The 20,999-nt window shown below is 33.9% G+C and overlaps 2 protein-coding genes across 3 annotated transcripts in view; both read right to left on the reverse strand.

Moving 5' to 3' along the window:
* LOC114329493 (venom carboxylesterase-6) overlaps positions 1 to 20,999 on the reverse strand; it is a 337,686-nt gene that overhangs the window by 180,410 nt on the left and 136,277 nt on the right. The window lies entirely within an intron of this gene.
* LOC126880100 (juvenile hormone esterase-like) overlaps positions 19,230 to 20,999 on the reverse strand; it is an 88,462-nt gene continuing 86,692 nt past the window's right edge. For both annotated transcript variants that reach the window (XM_050643794.1, XM_050643793.1), the window contains one exon: positions 19,230 to 19,450. In XM_050643794.1, the coding sequence (XP_050499751.1) occupies positions 19,264 to 19,450 (187 nt within the window). In that variant the 3' untranslated portion in view covers positions 19,230 to 19,263. The remainder of the gene's footprint in view (positions 19,451 to 20,999) is intronic.

Below are 20,999 nucleotides of genomic sequence, written 5' to 3' on the forward strand. Positions count from 1 at the left end.
GATTCTCGGATGCTCATAGGGATGCAATAAAAAAAGTTAGGTTTACTTTTCTATCTATACATATTTTTTATTCATACAATTTATTATGATTTTAACATTTCTTGCTATTATTAATCTGTTTTTGACCTTTCTCCCCACTATAAAACTTATAACCCTAAGCATATATAGAAAAGGCTCAAGAAGTTGTTTGCCGGTTCAGAAGAAGAATGACGCAACCGCAAAATACAAAATTCTTAAGAAGAGCAAAAAACGATTTTTGGTATCAAAATCATAAAGTATGTTCAAAATTAGCCATTCACCACACCGTGGTCAGGATCTCGAGATACAAGCGTTTTTTGGGGTGTGACGCTTGTCTATGAAGTAACATAACTTTTTTCCTATTGTATATTTTGACTTAAAATTTTCCCAAAAACTTCTTCATGAATTATATTTTATTGTTGTATTGGTTAAAATTATAAACTAAAACATTTGTCACTCAACTTTTTTAAGTAAACATTAAACTAACGAAATATGATGACAAAATGTTTAAAAACTAACAACTCCTTTTTTAATGTGTTTAAACATTTTGGACAAATTCCATTGTTATTTACATACTTCAAAGATGACACAGTAAAATTTTTAAAAGGAAATATTTACAGTGACCAAAGATACAGCGAGGTAAATTTGAAAAATCATCAAAACTGATTTTCGGCATTTTTGTATAAAATTTGATTTTTGAACATGTTTTACCAAATCCAGATAAAAATAAACTTCATATTCGGATTCAGCGACCTCGAAAACATAAAAATAGACCAAAATTGGTCATTCACCTTATGAATATATCAGGGGTGGCCAAGCTCCTTGATAGTCCGAGCCCTTTTTCAAAATTATAATCTTTCGCGAGCCGCAATTAAACAATAAAAAGTGTAAAAATGGTATTAAATTTTTCTCTCAGTGATTTGATTTCACGAATTTTAAGGTGAAATAAAAGGGTTTACATCGTTGTTTCAAATATGGAAATAATTCTGCAAGCAGCCTTGACTATTTCAGGATGCTTCGATTTTTCATCATCCTTCCATCTTTGTCTGGGACGGTCTACTGATCTACCGTTTGGTTTATCAAAAAACACTGTTCTTCCTTTCCTCTGATATTACCACATGACCTGCACATCTTATCCGGTTGGCTTTTATATGTCTGACGATGTTTTCAGTACCATACACAGTCACCAATTCAACTGTGCGGTACCACTCTCCTGTCAATTCATCTCTTTGAAGGCCAATTATCATTCTGAGAACTCTTTTTTCAAACACCAGCTGCATAATTATTTCTCGCTGATGTAGAGTCCATGTTTCACTTCCATATTTATGTAATAAATGAGCGAATAATTGACATGCACAATCTTAATTTAGATTGTCATTTCAGCAGCTTAGATCTTAATAATGATGATAGGGAGTACAATTCTCGATTCTACGTAGCTATCCTTGCTGAGACCTCTATTTATATGTGGTAGTCATCTGTAATTACCGCCCCTAGATATTTAAAATATTTTTCTACTTCGAAGTTGTGGTCATTAATAGTTATGTCCTGCCTAACTCTTGGTCTTGGATTTTGGGTTACTAGCATGTATTTCGTTTTCTCTTTATTTATTCGAAGGCCCAGACTACCTGCTTCTTCCTTGATTTGTAAAATCACCTCTCTCGCATCTCTTGTAGAATGAGCGACTGCACCTAGATTATCAGCAAAGGCCAACAATATGTACAAGAATTCATCTGTACTCATTAGATATCTTTTAAAAACACCCTTTAATTATCTACGCTAATTTCTTTCGGTTATTTAAATGTCATCATAAACAATTCCAACCTTCTTTCGTTACATAAACATTGTTGACCTAGATCGTGAGGTGTAATTATACATACAGCCACTATAAACACTTTTCAGGGTCGACGCTGACTTTGCACTTTTAAATATATTTATACAACCAAAACATAATAAGGGAATCCTCATTACACATTCCACATTCGTCATTCTATTTTATTAGATGTAAGATTATTCACATTAAAAGATAGTATCATCTACACTCCGCGAGACGACGTTACGTAGGTTGCTACCAGCTTGTACTCATGAGAGTATAATAAAACAACTTCAACAGTGAAACGACTATTAATCATTCCACCCCTCGGATAAGGGTTAACCACCCTTACCGGGAGAAGATAGCCCTAGTAATCCTGGACTATCATATGGCGATCCAAGACCAGGGAAGAAACTGAAGTAAACTGGAACGAGAAATGGAAAGAAAAACGTCTATGGCTGAGGATCTGGTACCTCGACCACCCTAGAATACAGTGTGGTATGTGCTGTGGAGACAGCAGGCCTGACATGGAGCTAAATGGACAATGGTATGGAGATGGAACATCGTGGGACAATGGACAATGCCAGGGAACGTGGATCGAGAACTTTTGGTGATACGAACACAAACGTTTAAAGTGGTGAGTCTATATTTTGTTCTTATGGTATTTCCACGATATTTCTTAACAAATGAATGATATAGCAGTAATGTAAGGTATATTTCTAGTATTTTTATCTATTTATTTTTAATTATCTTTATGGGTATTATTGGAATTTTTTTAACACATATTAAAGTTATTCACATGGCATATTACCATTATTATTTGAGGTATATATTATTTATATTATTCATTACGAGGGTACATTTTTGCAATTTTTTATTTTTATGATTTTATAATATTTGCTATCGTAAATATACACTATAAATATAAATATACGATATAAATATATAACAAATATACGCTATATGCATAATACATTTACATTATTATTCTAACTACTTATTTACAAGGGGTAATATAACGTTATTTATTATTAAACTTTTATTTATTATTATTGCAATTTCTTTTACATATTTTTTACCATATATTGACGTATTATTTTATCTCGTTATTTTTTACTATATATTTATATACCACATATCTATATACACCGTAAGACTATCGAATTTATATTTTCGCTAAGAAGTGCAGGAACTGAGGATAGAAAATTATGTATAAATGAGTAGCAACAAAGTTACTTGGGAAGATTTTGTCAAAATAGTTGAGGAACTTGCACAAGAAGTAGGAAGACAGAGCAGAAGGGTCTTAAAGAAAAAAGTACCGAAATCTAAGGACATACAGGAAGAAGTAACGACACAGCTAATTAAATCCTATAACAAGTTCACGCACTTAACTAAGAAAAACTGGGAAGCACTTTCGGACAAACAGAGGGAAGCGTGCAACAAATATTTTGGAAAAATCAGAGACAAAGTTATACGCTCATTTCAAGCAGTAAATGTAAGAACAGTGGTTCCAAATTCAATACATCAACCAATCGACGAGGAAGTTGAAGAGGAACAAAGCGACGAGGAAGTAGAAGAAGGAAAAAGCGACGAGAAAGTAGAAGAAGAAATAATTAACGACGAAATAAAAGAGGAAAAAGGTGACATAAAACAAGATATAACAATATTAAACATGGCTCTGACAATCAATGAATTTTTGAATATCGCAAGCAAGATATTGCCCAACGAGTTCGATGGAAGCGCAGGGAAATTACAACCATTTTTGGACGCATTAGAACTACTTGGAAAATTGGCAGAAGGTCATGAAGACACAGCTGTAACGCTAATAAAAACACGACTTACCAATAAGGCTAGGAACTTAATAACCACGAAAGATACGATTCCACGGATAGCTGAAGCACTGAAGAAAGAACTAAGAGGTGATAATCCGAAAAATTTAATAGCCAAATTAGCCAAGAAAAGGCAAGGGCATAGAGATGCAGTAGTGTACGCATCTGAAGTGGAAGAGTTAGCAGAACAATTAAAAGTAGCATACATAGCGGAAGGAATGCCACTGGAGTTAGCGAAGAAATATACGACGGAAACAGTAGTAACAACAATGAAACGAAACGTTAATGCAGAGAAAGCTAAGCTAATACTGGAAGCAGGTAACTTTACATCACCGCAGGAAGTAGTATCTAAATTTTTATCGATCGATACGACTGAAGAAAATGCACAAGGAAGAGTCTTAAATTATAGGACAAACTATGAGAATAGGAGAGGACAGCAGCAATACAGAAGAGGATACCATAACAAATATGACAGAGGAAGAAGAAATAACTTCGGACAACGGAACGAAGGAGAAGCAACGGACAATCAACGAAATTATTCGAACAGAAGATACAGACAATTTAACAATCAAACATACAGAGGAAACCAGAGAGGAGGACGTAACAGGAACCTAAGGTTACTAGAGATAGAGGACAGTCAAGAAGAACAAGAAAACCAGCAGTTGGGGTTTTGAATGAACAAGAAGTTGGAAGCACACAGGCAGAAATAAAATATAACATTTACAACTTCGACCTGAACCTAACGAACTTTGTACGAATGAAAACAGGAATCCTTGAAAACACAAGCACCTTTATCATAGACACAGGAGCTGATATTTCAATACTAAAATGTTCACAAGATTTTATGAAGAAACAGGTGAAACCAAACACAAAGGCGAAAATAAAAGGAGTCACTAAAGGAGAGTTGCAAACAATGGGAGAAGTTGAGACAACACTAGAAGTAAAAGGAACTCGATTCGAACACATCTTTCAATTGGTAGAACCTAACTTTCCAATTCCAACAGACGGAATCATTGGGAGAGACTTTATTTCTAACTTTCAATGTATACTGGACTACGCAAACCTTAAAATGCACATTAAAGAGGACAACGATTGTTACATTAGTACGAAAATTCTGGATAATATAGATAATGACACCATAATAATACCACCCCGATGTGAAATTTACAGAATAGTCAAAATTTTTCAAACGCTAAGGAACGACAGGATAGTGGAGCAACAAGAAATACAACCAGGAATATTCATAGCAAGAGCAATTATTTCAAGTAATAATCCATACATCAAAATTTTGAACACAACATACGAAACAGTAAATGTAGAGGCAAGCACAATCAGGACGTTGGACATTAAACTATTCAATATATACAGACTAGTCAACGACAGCAAGGATAGGAAAAAATAATTACGAGAATCACTGAAATTAGACATACCAGAATATATACGAGATAACTTAGTATCGTTATGCGAAGAATATGCAGACATATTCGCCCTAAGGTATGATATGTTAACCTGTAACAATTTCTACGAACAGAAACTAAGAGTTAAAGACCAAACTCCGGTATATATCAAGAATTATAGGACACCTCATGCGCAAACAGAGGAATTAAATCGACAAGTACAAAAACTAAGAGACCAAGGAATCATAGAACCATCTACATCCGAGTACAACAGCCCAGTAGTACTGGTACCGAAAAAAGCTATAGATGGAGGAAAAGCATGGAGATTATGCATAGATTTTAGACAATTGAACAAGAAGATAGTTACAGACAAATTCCCATTACCAAGAATAGATTCGATATTAGATCAACTAGGAAGAGCAAAATGGTTTTCAGTTATAGACTTAATGTCAGGTTTTCATCAAATACCATTAGAAAAGTCATCGAGAAAATACACATCGTTTAGTACGGAAAACGGAGCATTTCAATTTACCAGATTACCTTTTGGATTAAATGTAAGCCCGAATAGCTTTTCAAGAATGATGTCAATAGCATTTTCAGGATGAACACCAGACAAAGCATTTCTTTACATGGACGATATCGTAGTAATTGGAATATCCGAAAAACATCACCTAGACAACCTGAAAAAGACATTTGAGACATGTCGAAAATTCAATTTAAAACTTAACCCAGGAAAATGTCAATTTTTTAGGAGGGAAGTAACTTATTTAGGACATGATCTTTCTCAAGAGGGAGTATCACCCGACAAAGCGAAGTATGCAGCAATTGAACAATATCCGACACCTAAGACAGCGGAAGAAACAAAGAGATTTGTAGCATTTTGCAACTATTATAGACGTTTTATTAAAAATTTTGCGGAAATATGCAGACCACTCAACAGATTATCGAGGAAAGGAGTAGAATTTTTTTGGTCTGAGGAGTGTGAAAAAGCATTCAAAAAGCTTAAAGCATCTCTGACGAAACCACCAATTTTAAAATATCCTGATTTCAACAAACAGTTTATCCTAACAACAGACGCATCCAATGAGAGTTGTTCAGCAATCCTAAGTCAAGATTACAACGGAATAGACCTACCTATAGCATATGCATCAAGAAGTTTTAGTAAAGGAGAATGTAATAAACCTATAATCGTTAAGGAATTACTAGTGATTCATTGGGGAATTAATTATTTTAAATGTTATCTATATGGAGCACCAACATTCAAAGTAAAAACAGACCATAAACCTTTGACACACCTATTTGCAATGAAAGAACCAACCTCAAAACTCACGAGGATCAGATTAGACCTAGAAGAATATGACTTCGAAATAGAGTATATAACAGGGAAAAGTAACTACGCAGACAGCCTTTCAAACAAAGGCTGAAAGTGAACTCGCACTACAGCCAGAAGCCACCAAACAGACAGTAAGGAAGGTACTAAATAATTTAGAGGCGCATAGACTACCAATTTTGTCTTTTGGAGCAGAACTAATCTCACCAAGACTGAGCATTAGGGCCAAAAACAAAATAAAATGCAGCAAAAGCATAGCCACAGGATTGGATCATTTCGATTTAAACCAAGCGTTGGCACAGCTTGATAAGCTGGCGGTAGAGAATGCAGTACGTAAAGTAAAGATATACGTAAATGATATTATTTTTAAAGTGTGCACAATTGATGAATTTATTAAAGAAGGAAATAAAAAATTGAAGAATATAGAAATATACATATGTGAAGTACCAGAAACAATAAAAGATGACAAAGAAAAACACAGATTAATAGAAGAATACCATAATCACCCGATGTTCTGAGGACACGTAGGGAATAATAGACTAATAAAGAAGCTAAAGGCAAGATTCCGATGGAAAAATTTGGAAAAAGACGTAAGAAAATACGTTAAACAATGCCACAAATGTCAAATTAACAAACCGAAAAGAACACATGTCGAAGAGTTCGTGATATCGGACACATCTTCCAAACCATGGGACATAGTATACATAGATACAATAGGTCCATTCACTAGAAGTAATGAAGGTAATAGATACTGTATCACAATGTTGTGTGAACTGACAAAATACGCGGTCAGCATACCAGTGTGCAATAAAGAAGCAGAGACAATAGCAAGAGGAATCTTTGATCATTTCATACCAACATACGGACTCATGAAGCAAATAAGAACAGACCAAGGCACAGAGTATAAGAACGAAGTAATGCAGGAATTAACAAAGCTATTAAAAATAGAGCACAACTTTTCAACGGCATACCACCCACAGTCCATTGGAAGTTGCGAAAAACTACACAGAACGTTGAACGAGTACGTAAGAGCATTCATAGACGAAGACAGAGAAAATTGGGATGTGTGTTGCAGAATGTTCACATACTGCTACAATACAACCCCTAACGCGTATCATGGATACACACCGTTCGAACTGCTATATGGCAGGAAGGTTAACCTACCGGAAGACCTTACACAGGAGATTCAACCATGTTACAATATAGATGCCTACTACAATGAGTTACGATACAAACTACAAAGCGCACACGAGAGAGCCAGAACCTTCTTATTAAAACACAAAAAAGAGCGGCAAGAAAAGAATAAGCTCAAAGCAACACCTCAAAACTTTAAAATAGGAGACCTAGTCCTGGTAAAAAGGGAAGAGAATGGTAAGTTTGATAGTCTTTATGTAGGTCCTTTCACAATAACAGAAGTAAATAACGTTAATTGTAAAATCAGAATAGAAAACAATAAAATCAAGGAAATACATAAGAATAGATTATATGCTTACAATCCGAAAACACAGTGAGTGACAAGTGTGATGAAACAATGTTGTTAAACGAACATTTTTATTTTTATTTATGTATTTACGTAGTTTTAGGAAGTTTGTATATAAAATAAATTTTTTTGTATTGATTACAACACAGTATGGGTTGGTAGCACTACTTGCAAAATTTTCTGCCCGTAGTCAGAAAATTCTTAGGAGGGAAAGGTGTACAAGAATTCATCTGTACTCATTAGATATCTTTTAAAAACACCCTTTAATTATCTACGCTAATTTCTTTCGGTTATTTAAATGTCATCATAAACAATTCCAACCTTCTTTCGTTACATAAACATTGTTGACCTAGATCGTGAGGTGTAATTATACATACAGCCACTATAAACACTTTTCAGGGTCGACGCTGACTTTGCACTTTTAAATATATTTATACAACCAAAACATAATAAGGGAATCCTCATTACACATTCCACATTCGTCATTCTATTTTATTAGATGTAAGATCATTCACATTAAAAGATAGTATCATCTACACTCCGCGAGACGACGTTACGTAGGTTGCTACCAGCTTGTACTCATGAGAGTATAATAAAACAACTTCAACAGTGAAACGACTATTAATCATTCCACCCCTCGGATAAGGGTTAACCACCCTTACCGGGAGAAGATAGCCCTAGTAATCCTGGACTATCATAAATAGACTTGATCCTCGATTCGCGAAGCCTCCTGTCAGCTCAGATGACATTTTACTTATTACATATTCTAAGGCCAAATTGAATAGCAACGTTGATACGGAGTCTTCTTGTCTGAGTCCTGATGTTACACTTAGTCCTTTATATTTGGTGTCAATAATTTAAGACATGTAACACAAAAATTAAAAGTAATTTAGGGACATTTATGGAGAGCCACAAATAATCCTTCAAAGAGCCACATGTGGCTCGCGAGCCACAGTTTGGCCACCCCTGGAATATATACTTTATTGTGAAATGAACGGAAAAAAAGTTATAACCTCGAAAAGGAAACTTCTTACAAAATTTTCTCATATTTTTGTGTATAACTTTTTTGTTGGTCACTTGACGATAAAAAGTAATAGATATAAAATTGTAGTAAATTTAATTTGCTACATTTTATGTATAATGAAATTTTCTGTAAGATTGCTAGTTTAGGAGATACAGCGCGAAAGCCCTTTGCACCCCTTTTTCCAGTATGGCGGCCGGGGGACAAGGGTGGCGACCCCAAAAACTTGAACTTAAGCTTCTACTGAACCCCCCTACACATTAAAAAATAAACTTGACTCCTCTAAGAAATGCAACCTAAATGTAACATTTTAATGGACTATATTCGAACTCAGCCGACGTAAAACTAGTTCCGTTATCCGATACGACAACATCTGGGATGCCATGAGTGACAAATAAACCGCGTAAAATGTCTATGGTCACAGCACTAGAGGTATTTGGAACGATTTTTACCTCCAACCACTTTGAATATGAGTCAATGATTATCAGAAACATTTTACCTTTAAATGGACCGGCAATGTCGAGGTGTATCTTCTCCATGGAGCTCTGGCCCACTCCTAAGGATGGATTGGAGCCTTTTTTGGCATATTTCTAGACTCCTGGCACTCGCTGCATGTGTTTACTAGGTGTTCAATTTGCTTGTCAAGATTTGGCCACCAAACATATGAGCGTGCCAGTGACTTCATTTTAACGATTCCAGGGTGTGCTGAGTGTAGCAAATTCAGTATTGTTTTCCTCCCTCCAAGTGGAACTATTACCCTTGTACCCCATAACAGGCAATCTTGATAACAGCTAATTTCGTGTTTACGTTGTAGATAAGGAGTATATTCGTTTGAAAATTTAATTTTCTCCTCAGGCCAGCCCTTCCTTTCCCACTGCAAAACTTTAGATAACACTGGGTCTTTCTTAGTTTCATTAGCGATGTACTTACTCAGCACTTAGTGTGATGTCTTTGGCACATATTACTTTTTCTGGGATGTTCTCGAGCATCAAAACGTCATCTGAGTTTGGCGGTTCTGGCGCATTTACCTTTTGTGGCAACCTGCTAAGAGCATCTGCATTCTGAATTTTTGCACCCGGTATGTAGCATAATTCGTAATCATACGCAGATAACATAAGAGCCCATCTAAGCATTCTGGGTGACAGTATCTCTAGAACACCTTTTTTTGGATTAAAAATACCCAGCAATGGTGTCTTGATAATAGCTAATTTCGTGTTTACGTTGTAGATAAGTAGTATGTTCGTCTGAAAATTTAATTTTCTCCTCAGGCCAACCTTTCCATGCCCACTGCAAAACTTTAGATAACACTGAGTCTTTCTTAGTTTCATTAGCGATGTCCTTACTTAGCACTTACTGTGATGTCTTTGGCACAGATTAGTTTTTCTGGGATGTTCTCGAGTATCAAATCGTCATCTGAGTTTGGCGGTTCTGGCGCATTTACCTTTTGTAGCAACCTGCTAAGAGCATCTGCATTCTGAATTTTTGCACCCGGTATGAATCATAATTCGCAATCATACGCAGATAACATAAGAGCCCATTTAAGCATTCTGGGTGACAGTATCTCTGGAACACCTTTTTTGGATTAAAAATACCCAGCAATGGTTCACGGTCCGTTTTTATGCTTATTCTCCTGCCATACACATATTCATGGATTTATTTAACGCCCGATATTATGGCCAGTGTTTCTTTGTCGATTTGGGCAAAGTTTCGTTCCGCAGATGATAGAGTACGACTATGGTACGCCACTGGATATTCGCGTCCCTCATTATCGCGCTGGCTAAGCACACAACCTACCCCGTAAGGGCTAGATCTCACGTCAAAAATAAATCCTTCCATTCACTGTAATGTTCCAATACAGGTTTTTTTGCCAAAATGTCTTTTAATGAATCAAAAGCTTTTTGTTCCTTGAAACGCCACTGCCAAGGAATGTCCTTTGGGAGCAGTGCATGTAACGGATTTGCAATAGTTGCCTTTAGGGATGGCGGTTTTTGACAAAACACCGGTTTTCAGTTATACCGTTTTTTTTTGCTTACGGTTTAACCTGGCGGTTATAACCGGCCAAAAAAACCGGTTTTTGGAAAAACCTGTTTTCGGTTTTTTTAATCCAATAGGTTACAAAGTTACATTTACAATACAATTTAGTTTGCGATACTCCATTCGACTCGATATCAATATGATCAAAATTAGTACTATCGAAAGAACATGTATTACTTTTAACACGTTTGTATATTTGTATAATAGGTACATTTTAACTCATTTAATACTTCCTGTATGACTGTATCGTTTTGAAAACGTAGCGAAATTCTTGGAGCTTTGTATTCGTAATCAGTAATTCGATATTCATAGTCAGAGCATTATTTTTGGTAATCAGAAAAAGTCATTCACCCACTTTCAATGTCAAGAGTTAAGTGTGAAAAATAGATTATGTTTGCGTTTAATTCAACCAGATCACTTCTTATGTAAATATTATGATTACAAATACCTTTTCAAGGAAACATTATAATAAAATTAATAATTGTTTCTGGCTGATGTGAGATTGCACTTTCAGTTTGCTTCTGTATTTTATAATATATAAATTTGAATTATGGTTTTGTTTGGAATAATTACTTGAGAATAATAATTATGATTGGGATCCAAAATAATACCTAACCTAATCCTAATCACCGTAAAAACCTAATAACCGGTTTTTACTTTAAAAAGAAAAAACCGGTTTTAGGTTTAAACCGGTAGGTTTTTCCCATCCCTAGTTGCCTTGTCTTTTAGGAAAGCATGATAAAAATTTAAAAGTCCAAGAAAGGCTTGTAACTCGGTTTTATTAGTCGGAGCTGGTGATGGCCACAATTTTGTCTTTAGTGGGACGTAAACCATCTTCACTATTTTGAAACCCGAGAAACTCTATTGTCTTTGTTCGAAAAACACACTTTTCCTTACGCAAATGCAAGCCCGTCTTCCTGGAAACGCGATAATACTGCGCGCACTTTTGAGTCTATTTCTGAGCTACCGACTATTAAAATGTCATCGTAATACGATAGTACACCCGAAATACCCGTTAAGAGGAAACAGTAGCGATCAACAGGTAGCGAAAACGCGTTCCAAGATTGCGGCTGTAATTTTGAATATTTTTTCGAGATATTTGGCACACGTATTCGTAATATAATAAAGAATGGCGGTACAGAGCCCAATTTGAAAAATATATTTAATTAATATGTGGAGTATATTCTTTTTAGTACATGCGTAGTACAAGCATAGCGTATACCCTAAAAAACATTCTAAATTTCATGTTCTTTGCATATACTTAAAAGAATATTCTCGTACCGAATATACTGAGCACATTCTTGTACGCAGTATCTCAGAATATTCGTAAAAGTATACCTATTATTGGAATATACCTTCATCGAATATACATTAAAAGTATGTGCTTAACATATAATAATAAATAATAAATAAATATGGAGTATATTCGTAGCAAATAAATTGTACATAACAAAATAAACTCAGTTTCTCACTGAAGTTGTAGGTACAACTTGTGCGTGAGAGTTGAATATTGATTGTATAAACACTAATTATTTTTAAAATTTACAAAAAGGAATCAAATAAATAAAGTCTTTTTCGTTCATTGGTCTCCAAATTTGGGCTCTTCTTCTTACTAATTTAGTGACTTTTAGATGTTGTTTATCGGACCTACGAAAATATCTCATAAAATTCAGGAAAGTATGGTAAAACATTTCCTATGGGACTCTTCTGGCGGGACTTCGTTTTCTAAGAGAATTATCATTACTTTTTGAATGTTTTTATTCATTTTTACAATATATTTTATACATTTTTGACTTATATATTTTAGTTATTATATATATTATATTTAGTTATTATATTATACTTAGTCATTTTTATACTTGTACGTATGTACTTTTAAAATATCTTAAAAAGAATATGTATGTATAGGAAGAATAATTGTTAGCCTTATAGATTACCAACTTATTATTTTTAGAATAATTAATAAAATTTATGTATGTAGGTATCCCGGACGAATTCATTTCTTAAAATTGTTTTAATTGTAGGTATGGTAAAAAAGTTTAAAAATTAATTTGTATTAAAGAAAAAAAAATTCGTTTTCGTAATTGAAATGAATTTACCATTTTGATTTTACCACGAGTATTTTTACATCGTTGGAATTTGTTAGATACATGCAATTGCTGTTTATAAAAGAATACACCATTACCAGATCATAAAAGATCGGAATAATACAAACGGAATAACGGAAATGACCCTTCTCATTCTACCTGCATAGGAATTAACAAAGATTTTATGAAAATAAAAACGCAAACACAAACACTAGACAGGCACAGTGCACAGGCATTTTTGTATCCAATCTATGCTTGATGCTGTGTTAGGAGGAAGACGAACGACAAAGTATACTAGGAACTAGGACTAGGAACATAGATAATCTGTTTATTTTGTTTGTGGTGCTTGAAAATATTAAATTCATTTTGGTAACTCAATATTACTTAAATAGTAGGTAAATACAAAATATATAAATTTTAGTTATGGTTTAGTTTCACTAAATATTATATAATATTTATATCTAGGTATTATATTTACATATTCAGCATGTTTATTTTGATATGCACATAATACCTAAATATAATATATACTTACCTATATAATATTTATACAGATAACTAAAATTTATATGTAGCTACTTACTTTTTAAGTAATATTGTAAAATGTACTAATTACATTCTCGTATGCAATTTGAATATGTAAATATGATACTTGGTAGAACCTAGGATGAGATTAGGTGATGCTGAAAACATACTTCTCAGCAATATAGCACTTGCTTGGAATATTTTTAAAAGTATATTCTTCCCACATACTAAAAAGATGTGCGGTAGTATATTCTAAGTATATAAATATAAGGTTTATAGCACTTGCTTGGAATGTTCTAAAAAGTATATTCTTGGTATATACTGAAAAGAAGTGCGGTAGTACATTCTAAGTACATATATACATAGAACGTTTAAGTATTGTAATGTAGTATATACTCAGCATCTGCTCTGCACATTCGTAATGGTAATTACGCATATTCTCAGTATATACTTTTTCTGAAAAGTATGTTCTATGAATCTACTAAGGACATGAATTTGTTATTTGGGACATGCATATGTCGTGTTTACTAACGACCTATTAGGATACTTAACATTGGGTTGATGTCTTGCAAAGCCTAAAAACAACACACTGGTTATATATACACGAGTACCCACAATTCTCGCACCAGATTGACAGGCACAGTAGTACCCGCTAATAAGGTCTTCTGTAGGCTCATCTTTACCATTCTTTTCAACAACCATGTAGGAAATGAATAAGTTTTCTTATAGTACGGGATCCGAATCTACTAGGTACATCTTCACTCATCTGCTTTCCGGATGAAATTGTTTTTTATTAAATTTCATACATAGACAAATATGACTCGCATGGGTTGCCTATCAAAATCTTGTCATGGCTATCCTTAAGGGGGCAGCGGGGGAGTAGGGTTTGAAATCAACATTTCAAACACATTTTTGTGAATTTTTTTGAAAGTATGATAGAACTATTTACTTTTAAATTAAACAGGTATATTCAGTACAATTCATAGGATATTCAAAAAAAAAAATTCAAGGAAAAATATAGAAAAATACGCCAACGGTGGCAAATTTGTTAACACACCTCAAAAAACAATGGATTTTGCGGTTGACATCTGAACTCGTGATTGGATCATGTTAAACAAAAAAATTCAGAAAGATTTTATTAGTTTATGAGTTTCTCGAGGTAGCGCTGTCAATTTTTTTTATAGTTTTAACGATTTTTGACGTTTTGGTATCACGCATAAATCAAAATAACATTTTTTTTAAATAAGCAAAGAACCAAAAATATCTCGACAGCGTTCTCTCACGAAATATCTAAAGGAAATATATACAAAATTCCAGGTGGATCGGTCGAGTAGTTTTTGAGTTACAGGGTCTACCGCCTTAGAAAAAAGTAGTTTTGAGAAAAACGCGTTTAGAGATTTACTTTAAATTTTTTTTACTTTAAACTTTTCTTTTAAATTTATTTTCTGTCTGGCAAATCGTAAAGTGATGCACACCGGAATCTGTTATTGAATCGCGGAGTAATTTTCAAAAGAAAATGGGAACAGCTGTTGACTGTTGCTCACTACATTCAAGCGAGCTGGCGCGAACCTGCTGCAAAGCGAGTCAAAGATAGGGATTTAATCATAATTAACATATGAGGGGTGTATAATCAAAGTCGGCAATCTCCCATTTCCACAATTTTGGGAAACCGCGAAAAACTGCAGAAACTCACAAAATGAATTTAAAACAATAAAACTGATAAATAATCATATAAAAATGGATCTATAAGGATATTGCCAGTTTTGAAACTACTAAAATATCATTATGCAGGCTACTTAGCGAAGAAAAATATATTTTCATATTGAACAATAACATAAATTAGGGGTTTGCTTCACTGATACAACGAAATTAAAACAGGCCAATAGAAATAGCGAGACAATCATTTATCAGAATGAAAAAGTTCCTATGCTTCCGGTTTTTTCCGTACTGTTGTATGGCATGGATGCTTGGACAATGAAAAAAAACATCAAAAACATTGAGGCATACGAGATGTGGTGCTACAGGAGAATGTGGAAAATACCATGGACAGATAGAGTAACAAATCAAGATGTTTTGCTGAAGATGGGAAAGGAATGCGAAGTCATAAAAACAATACAAACGAGAAAACTGGAATATCTAGGCAACATAATGAAAGGAAAAAAGTACTCCCTGCTAAGGCTCATAATCCAAAGAAAAATCTCGGGAAAGAGAAATGTGGAACGTACGAGGATTTCCTGGTTGCGAAATTTAAGTGAGTGTACGGGTGCAGTTCAATACAATTGTTCAGAACTGCAGCCAATAAAGTTAAAATTGCTGTGATGGTAGCCAACCTCCGATAGGAGACGGTACTGCAAGAAGAAGAAAATAATATATTGTGTAAAAGCAATTTATATGCATATCACTTAAACTAAAATATCCGGAATTTCGCATATAGGTATATTCACAGGTTTCGACAGAGTTCACGACAAGTTGATCACATGCGAGCGCTACGTGGCTCTTATTGGCCGCAGCGGAGATTGCCGTGTTTGGTACGCACTCAGCTAGGGAGATTGCCGCTTTTGATCCCAATATGAATTTTTCACTGCGATTTGTATACAGTTAAGACCGCTTTTGGTTCTTACAAATAGTTTTATCTAACAGATAATAAAAAACGCAACAGATGCGTCCCTAACTCAAAACAAGAAAAAGTGGAGATTGCCGTCTTTGATTTTACACCCCTCATATTTACATTGCCGGACTAAAGAAAAGAGGCTGTAAATTTATGGGACACGAGATCGTGTCCGATCTTCCGTAATTAATTAGATATAAGTACTTTCAATTGAAAATTAAGAGTTTTGTAATAACAAAAATGCACCGCGCTAGGTGTCGAACTCGACGATCGCTCCCTCTTTTTTGCCCGACAAAAATAATGTATAATAATAAAGTAATGTATAATCTTTTGATTAAAATTAAAAATTATAGTTTTGCAATAACAAAACATAACCGCGCTAGAGCTGCAGGTTTAGGTGTTGTGCGTACGGAAACGCGTCCAACCGTCCAACCTACACTCTAAAAATTTTCAGAAAGTGGCAGGCTCACTCAAACGAAGCAGTAAAAACCATTTTTAAGACTTTGGTAATCATTTTCAAAAAAGGACGGTGTACTGAGAAATATAAGGTGTTACACAAAATTTAGTTGTTAAATTAGAGTAATATCGGTGATGACCTTATAGACCAGGGCACATCTGTAAAAATATTAGTACATTTGAACGTTGAGAGGTGACTCAAATTTTTTTTGCAGAAATTGCTTGAAAATAACTCAAATAATAATATTTGTTATAAACAAATTAACATTTCTCAGAAATTGTTTATTATATTCTAATTTAAAAAAATACTTAAAATGCGTATTTCATAGGTCTTGAAAATGAATGCTTTAAAAAAATTTTCCAACCATTTGCAAAAAAGTTATGAAACAGCAAAATAAATATACCAAATCTCCGTTGTTTATCATTTGTTTTAATTGTTTCAAAGCTTAAAAGTTAGTCTATGGTACAACCTAATTACTCAGAAAGGATGTCGAAAATTAGTGCAATGGTTATATTTTAATCAAAGATTAAAAATACTTTTTTTTTGTAATTTTTAGCGCAAACGTAGGCCTGATACAGAGTCGGAGCTAAAATGTTCACTCGAAGCGACTGACACGCAGCATGCATTATTTATTAAAAGTGTACATCACGCGGCCGATCGTCGCTCTGGGTGAAAATTTGAGCTACAGTACTGTGTTACTCTACTTTCGCGCGTGTAAATTACAAAAAAATATATTTATAATCTTTAATTAAAATATAACTATTAAACTGATAATCGATATTTTTTTGTAAATAATTAGCTTGTACTTTAAACTCACTTCTACGCTTTGAAAGAATTTAAAAAAATTATAAACACAGTAATAATCGTATGTTTACTTTGCTGTTTCATAACTTTTTTACAAATGGTTGCAAAAAAGTTTTAATAGTCCAGGGCGGATCTGTTTTGAGATGGACGTTGAGAGGTGACTCAAATTTTTTTGCAGAAATTGCTTGAAAATAACTCAAATAATAATATTTGAGTTATCCTCCCTCTCAAAAAGGTCCGGAACATTGTTTAAATAATCAAAATGTCAAAAAATTAAGGAAAAATTCGACTTTTTTCTTCGTTTTTTTATTATAACTTTAAAAGTATTCATTTTCGAGAAAAGTTGTACTGACATAAAAGTTGCGTAATTAGCTTTCCTATAATATAGAATTGGTTAAAAATTTACAAAATAGTCACCCTTGTTGCAAAATAGCAATATTTGCGAAAAAACCATACAAAAACAAGTATTCGCATTTTACGTTTTTTAACCATTTGTGCTACACTTAGGACCTTCATATTTCACCAAGAAAAACTTTATGATACAGTTAAACAATACTGTAAATATCATTAGGATCGGTTTAATAGATTTAGCAAAATTAATTTTGCAATCCAGCTTTCGCAAAAAAATTCATTTTTTCAAAATGTTACAAGACTGAAAATAAAGCAGATAGCAAGTTGAATTTTTTTTTGCATATAGAAGTGTACTGTAACTTTCATTTGCAATTTGCAAAATTAAAATCGATTAACTACCACGGCGTCAGGAATTTTTTTAAATAAACATTAATTATTGGTGCTACGCGCAGGACAGCGGATAGTTTGCTCTGATTGGGCATTCCAATGACCTTTGATAATGATTGATTCATTTTAATTTTTATTACATTTCGATATAAATAAATTTGTTTACTGCAAAATAAAAACGCATACTCTATCCTGTGGATTTGTGGAATTAAAGTATTTAAATAAAACAAAATATAGAGTAAGAAAATAATATATTAGATAAAGATTGAAAGAAATTTTGGTGGAAATCAACTTGTGTGACTCGAACACCGCTGTCCTGCGCGTAGCACCAAAAATTAATGTTTATTTAAAAAATTTCCTGACGCCGTGTTAATTAATCGATTTTAATTTTGCAAATTGCAAATGAAAGGTACAGTACACTTCTATACCCAAAAAAATTAAACTTGCTATCTGCTTTATTTTCAGTCCTGCAACATTTAAAAACATTGAATTTTTTTTGCGAAAGCTGGATTGCAAAATGTATTTAGCAAAATCTATTAAACCGATCTTAATGAAATTTACAGTGTTGTTTTACTATATTATAAAGTTTTTCTCGGTAAAATATAAAGGTCTTAAGTGTAGCATAAATGGTTGAAAAGCGTAAAATGCCAATACTTGTTTTTGTATGGTTTTTTTTCGCAATTATAGCTATTTTGCAACTGACGAGCGTGACGAACTGACGAACAAAGCGTGACTATTTTTTAAATTTTTAACCAATTCTATATTCTAGGAAATTTAATTACGCAACTTTTATGTCAATACAACTTTTCTCACAAATGAATAGTTTTAAAGTTATAATCAAAAAAACAACAAAAAAATCGAATTTTTCCTTCATATTTTGACATTTTGATTATTTAAACAATGTTCCGGACCATTTTGAGTGGAAGGATAACTCAAATATTATTATTTGAGTTGTTTTCAAGCAATTTCTGCAAAAAAATTTGAGTCACCCCTCAACGTCCATCTCAAAACAGATGCGTCTTGGACTATTAGAGTTGATATGGATTTAAGCTTAAAAATACATATAAAGATTCTAAATAATACCTAGTGAATATAATAAATATCTGTATTTATATTTTTATTTAATTAAAAGGTGTCATAAGGTTTGACAGCCATTTCTTCATATAAGTTTACCCATTTTGGATAAACATCGTTCTTTGGATTTCTTTGTAACGTGATAGTTTCGTTTATATCTAGATACTGAAAATCATCAGGCTTTACTGTAGGCCATGTAATATTATCCAATAGTTCACTTGGTTCTGGTGTAGGGTTCCTAAAAGCAAGTATAGATATATAAATCTTTACAGAATAAATCTGCAGCGTATTTCAAATAGGCGATGCAGTGTACAAGGATAGGGCCATGCAAACTAAATGAAAGCTGGAGCCTGACAGAAGATGCCATAAAATGGTTAGAGGCGTTTGAAATGTGGTGCTACCGACGTATGTTGAGGGTCTCATATATACACCACACAACTAATATAACTATTCTCCAGAGGCTAAGAAAAGACAAAGAAATAATTAACACCGCAAAGAACAGAAAATTGGCTTACTTCGGCCACATAATGGGTAATGAAAAATACCGACTGCTACAGTTGATTCTAGAAGGCAAGATTGAGGAGAGGCCCTAGACGTAGACGTATATCCTGGCTGGCCAATCTTAGGAAGTGGACTGGTCTAACGTCAACTGATCTATTTCGAGCTGCCGTAAATAGAATAAGATGGGTCAATGTGGTCGCCAACATCTCCAGAAGATAGGCACTTTTAGAAGAAGAAACTAAATGAGAAGTTTCTTGACAACGTTGCCGCTCTTCACGGCAAGGCATTATTAGGCAGTTACTTGTAGAGGATTATCGCTGTTTTTTTTTTTGGCATGGGCTGTCGCCGCTCAGCCAGTCACAACAAGTATATTTCATTATCGCTGTTAAGTGGTGTGAAATAGAAAAGGAGGATTTATTTATGATAATTCACAGAATAGGCGAAAGATGCCAACCCCGCTTGCAATATACAACCATACTGATTCGAACGTTTGAAACTCAGTAGGTATAGGGCCTTATCTAACAATAAAGTAATAACTTTGTTTGACGATTCATTTATCGAATCCCCTTACAACTACAGTAGTACACTGATTCTAATATTTTTACAACTCGCTGCGTTTTGTAGCATAATTGAAAAAACTTGTACAAAAAGAGGCAGAAAGTCCCAAATATGACTAAAGCCTTAAGATCTGACTATATTAAATCAAATCCAATATTTTTCCTGTCTGTCCTATGTTTAGATATCATTTCAGTATTGAACCTGCCTTAATTAAGTATTTTAGGCAATGATCTCTCATTTTGGCATAAATTGGTGCTAATAATTGTTTTTGTTTCATTTTCGTTATTATTGAATGTGAACAATGCTCTAGCCCAGGGGTGGCGAACGTGCGGCCTTAAGGCCGCATGTGGCCTTTTCTTGCCCAAGTTGTGGCCTTTTCATAAATTAAAAATTATAAAAATTTTGCGATACTAAACGATAAAAAAAAGTTTACGATACTAAAAATACCATTAGTAATCATTTATTCAAACAAAAAAATTGTTTCAAATACCGTTCAATTATTGGAAGGTACGCTACTGACTAAGAAGGAAATGTCACATTCTATCTGCTATCACCTCGATTCCTTCCCCGCGCCTATAAATTGTTTGGCTTTAAATTTCGGTGAACAAAGAGTAGAGCATGCCTAGTCCATCTTTATTTATACGTCCATGAAAACGATCCTCGCAGTTGCATAAAGGAACGCAGCCAAGTAACGTCGAGGCAACGAAATTGCCGGTGTATAACTGTAT

The sequence above is a fragment of the Diabrotica virgifera genome, chromosome 2 (genome assembly GCF_917563875.1).
Source record: "Diabrotica virgifera virgifera chromosome 2, PGI_DIABVI_V3a".
NCBI classification, from domain to species: Eukaryota; Metazoa; Arthropoda; class Insecta; order Coleoptera; family Chrysomelidae; genus Diabrotica; species Diabrotica virgifera.